Source organism: Notothenia coriiceps, unplaced genomic scaffold (genome assembly GCF_000735185.1).
Source record: "Notothenia coriiceps isolate Sejong01 unplaced genomic scaffold, NC01 NC01_scaffold00027108, whole genome shotgun sequence".
NCBI classification, from domain to species: Eukaryota; Metazoa; Chordata; class Actinopteri; order Perciformes; family Nototheniidae; genus Notothenia; species Notothenia coriiceps.
Window position 1 is genome coordinate 343 of NW_011359809.1, and position 3,201 is coordinate 3,543.

The 3,201-nt window shown below is 41.0% G+C and overlaps 1 protein-coding gene across 1 annotated transcript in view; it reads right to left on the reverse strand.

The window, feature by feature from the left end:
• Positions 1-751: 751 nt before the first annotated feature.
• The window catches only part of slc49a3 (solute carrier family 49 member 3), a 6,783-nt gene continuing 4,333 nt past the window's right edge, over positions 752-3,201 (reverse strand). The window contains exon 4 of the mRNA XM_010785090.1: positions 752-942. Within this exon, the coding sequence (XP_010783392.1) occupies positions 775-942 (168 nt within the window). The 3' untranslated portion in view covers positions 752-774. The remainder of the gene's footprint in view (positions 943-3,201) is intronic.

A 3,201-nucleotide genomic window follows, 5' to 3' on the forward strand; every position in this document is an offset into this window, starting at 1 on the left:
CACGTCTGTCCGCCCTGGGAGAGGGATCCCTCCTCTGTTGCTCTCCCTGAGGTTTCTCCCATGTTCCCCTTTAAACTGTGGGGTTTCTCTGGAAGTGTTTCCTTGTACGATGTGAGGGTCTAAGGACAGAGGGTCTAAGGACAGAGGGTCTAAGGACAGAGGGTGTCGTATTGTCATACTGATATTCTGTACACACTGTGAAGTCCACTGAGACAAATGTAACATTTGTGATATTGGGCTATATAAATAAACATTGATTGATTGATTGATTGATTGATTGATTGTATCGTATCGTTTACAGACAAACAATTCTCCACTATGTAATGGTTTTATCAGAAATCGTGTATCAGTCCCACAGCAGTGATATGTACAACAGCTAAGAGACAAGATGAGATAGCAGGCTAACCTGTTATAAAAAGAGTCAAGCACATGTGTTATAATAGCAGTATTATTAAAGTAAGTAAACTAACAGCCACAAATTACATTACATCAATATGTGTTTTTAGTACTGCCCATTTGTATTCCACATTTTATTCCATCCCAAGTAAATACTGTTAGATTTTACTACATTTTTTATATTTTTCTAGTTCTCATTCTGTGTTTTAAAATATTTGTTTTACTTTTATGTATGCACCATGACATCAGGTCAAATTCCTCGTACGTGTCACCCTACCTGGTGATAAACCTGTTTCTGACTCTGAAATAACAACACATATAAAGTATATATATGTGAGGTGGAAAATCGTCTGTGCTGCTTTTCTTGCTCGTTTGATATCAGTTAGTGTAGCTAACACCCATTAATCCCCCATGATGCATTGCACTCACGTTGGAGTACCCCTGCACACACAGGATCTGCTCCAGCAGCGTGGAGAAGCAGGTGAAGGCGGCGATGCCCGACCCGAAGCAGACCATCAGAACCAGGTAGGCTCGGTTCATCAGTAACTGACAGGGTGACGTGGAGAAAGGAGAATGAGCTCAGTGAAACATTTCAGAAGGAGACCAAACATAAGCTGGCAAAGAGAACACACACAAGGAGAAACAAAACTAAACATTAAAGGTCACCTATTATGCTATTTTTAGGCATATATTATGAGTCTCCGATATATACCAATATATAAAAAACATGTCTATGAAGTGTTTTGCTCCAAATACCAAACAGATCACCCATTCTAGCCATGCCTCATATCCCTCTATTTCAGCCTGTTAGAGAACTGCAGGTTTGGGGTCCTTAGAGGAGGCGGAGCTAATGCCTGCTCAGAATGACCCAGCAGCTATAGTTAAATGCTGCCGTGATTAAAGAACATAATGTTCCAAACCACATCAAGGATTATCTCTGAAACAGTATGGAGCTCAAAGGCTTTCTCTCTTACCGGTTATACCACAAGGTGAGTTCCTTTTTATTTCCTGCTTCTTCACACACATGCTCTCCAGTACAGGTTAGCTCTGAGTGTTAGCGATGCTAATGTAAACACCGACCATATTACGTCCAAAACAGTCGGGCATTGTTTCTGATAGCAACGTTTCTGATAGGGCCGTGGGTCCACATTTCAGATATTACGTCATATCGGACGCAAATCTGGATCAGCTCCGTTGTTCCCCCGTTTTTAGAGATTTGGGTACGGAGGAAAAGAGAGAGGGTTTTATTTTCTGACGCTGCGTGAGTTCCCCGACACACCGGGGAAACATCTTTATGTATAAAGGACATCAAAAAGTGCATTTTGCATTATAGGTCCCCTTTAAATGAAAAGCTTCCAAAGTAGCTATTTCAAAACATTTAGATTTCAGTGAAACACAGACACTTTCCCAGGATTTTTGAGTCAAACTCTGCGCAGAAAACCTCAAACATCAATGTGAAGAAGCAATAAGCAAAGCACATTTTTGAGCAATGGACATCTTCAAAATCACCTGAAGTTGCCAGTATATTGTGATTTTTCTTTATTTTCTTTATTGTTTTATTTAAGGTCCACATGTTCAAGGACTCCCAAGAGAACAAAAAGGAAGTTATAATTAAAAATAATCGTTCCACTGAAATTCCTTTTAAAGAGGGCCTTCGTAGAATACAAAGAGGCTCATTGACACTGAACTTTTAGCAGCTTCCTCTCGTGGAGAAAGTTGAGTGAGAGCGCTGTGGTGCCGACAGGTCGAACCACAGCTCTAAAGTGTGGAGAGATGATGGAGATAGAAGTTTGAGGTTAAACCAGAAGATTGTAGAGTGTGCAGATGGACATTTTTAATCCCAGTGTACATTTGTAAGGGAGATATTTGACTTTTTAGACCTTAAAACAGGTGCAAATTAGTATGAGAAGTGCCCTATTCTGCTTATTTGAGAGTTTCCCTTTCCTAGTGCGTTATATAGGTTTTCTGCATTTAAATGTTCTGCAAAAGCTAGTGACATCACTATGTAAAATGTGCGCTCCTATTGGCTAGCGCTTGACCACGTTGTACACGATAGGCTAAGGGGCGGGACATCTCTAAGCGGTTGACCAATCACAACAGAGCCGGCCAGATAACCAGTCAGAGCAGACTGGGCTCTGGTTTCAGACAGAGGGTGAAAAGAGGTGCTGCAGCACAGGCAGTATGAGAACAATAAAGAGCTTTTTGAACATTAAAGCATGGAGACATGTAGAGACACAACATACTGATATACACCTGAGCATCAGCAGGAGAGGACTCTTTAAAGTAGAGACACTACATACTGATATACACCTGAACATCAGCAGGAGAGGACTCTTTAAAGTAGANGGTGGAGGAAGAAGTTATATCGTTTACTGAAGAGAAAAGTACTTATACCACACTGTAGAAGGACTCTAAGTAAAATTCCTGCATTGAAAAGGTTTTTGAACATGGTCGGCCAGCTAACCAATCAGAGCAGACTGGGCTCTGGTTTCAGACAGAGGGTGAAAAGAGGTGCTGCAGCACAGGCAGTATGAGAACAATAAAGAGCTTTTTGAACATTAAAGCCTGGAGACATGTAGAGACACTACATACTGATATACACCTGAACATCAGCAGGAGAGGACTCTTTAAAGTAGAGACACTACATACTGATATACACCTGAACATCAGCAGGAGAGGACTCTTTAAAGTAGAGACACTACATACTGATATACACCTGAACATCAGCAGGAGAGGATCCTTTAAAGTAAGAGACACTAGTATAACTGAGATACACCTGAACATCAGCAGAGAGACTCTTTAAAG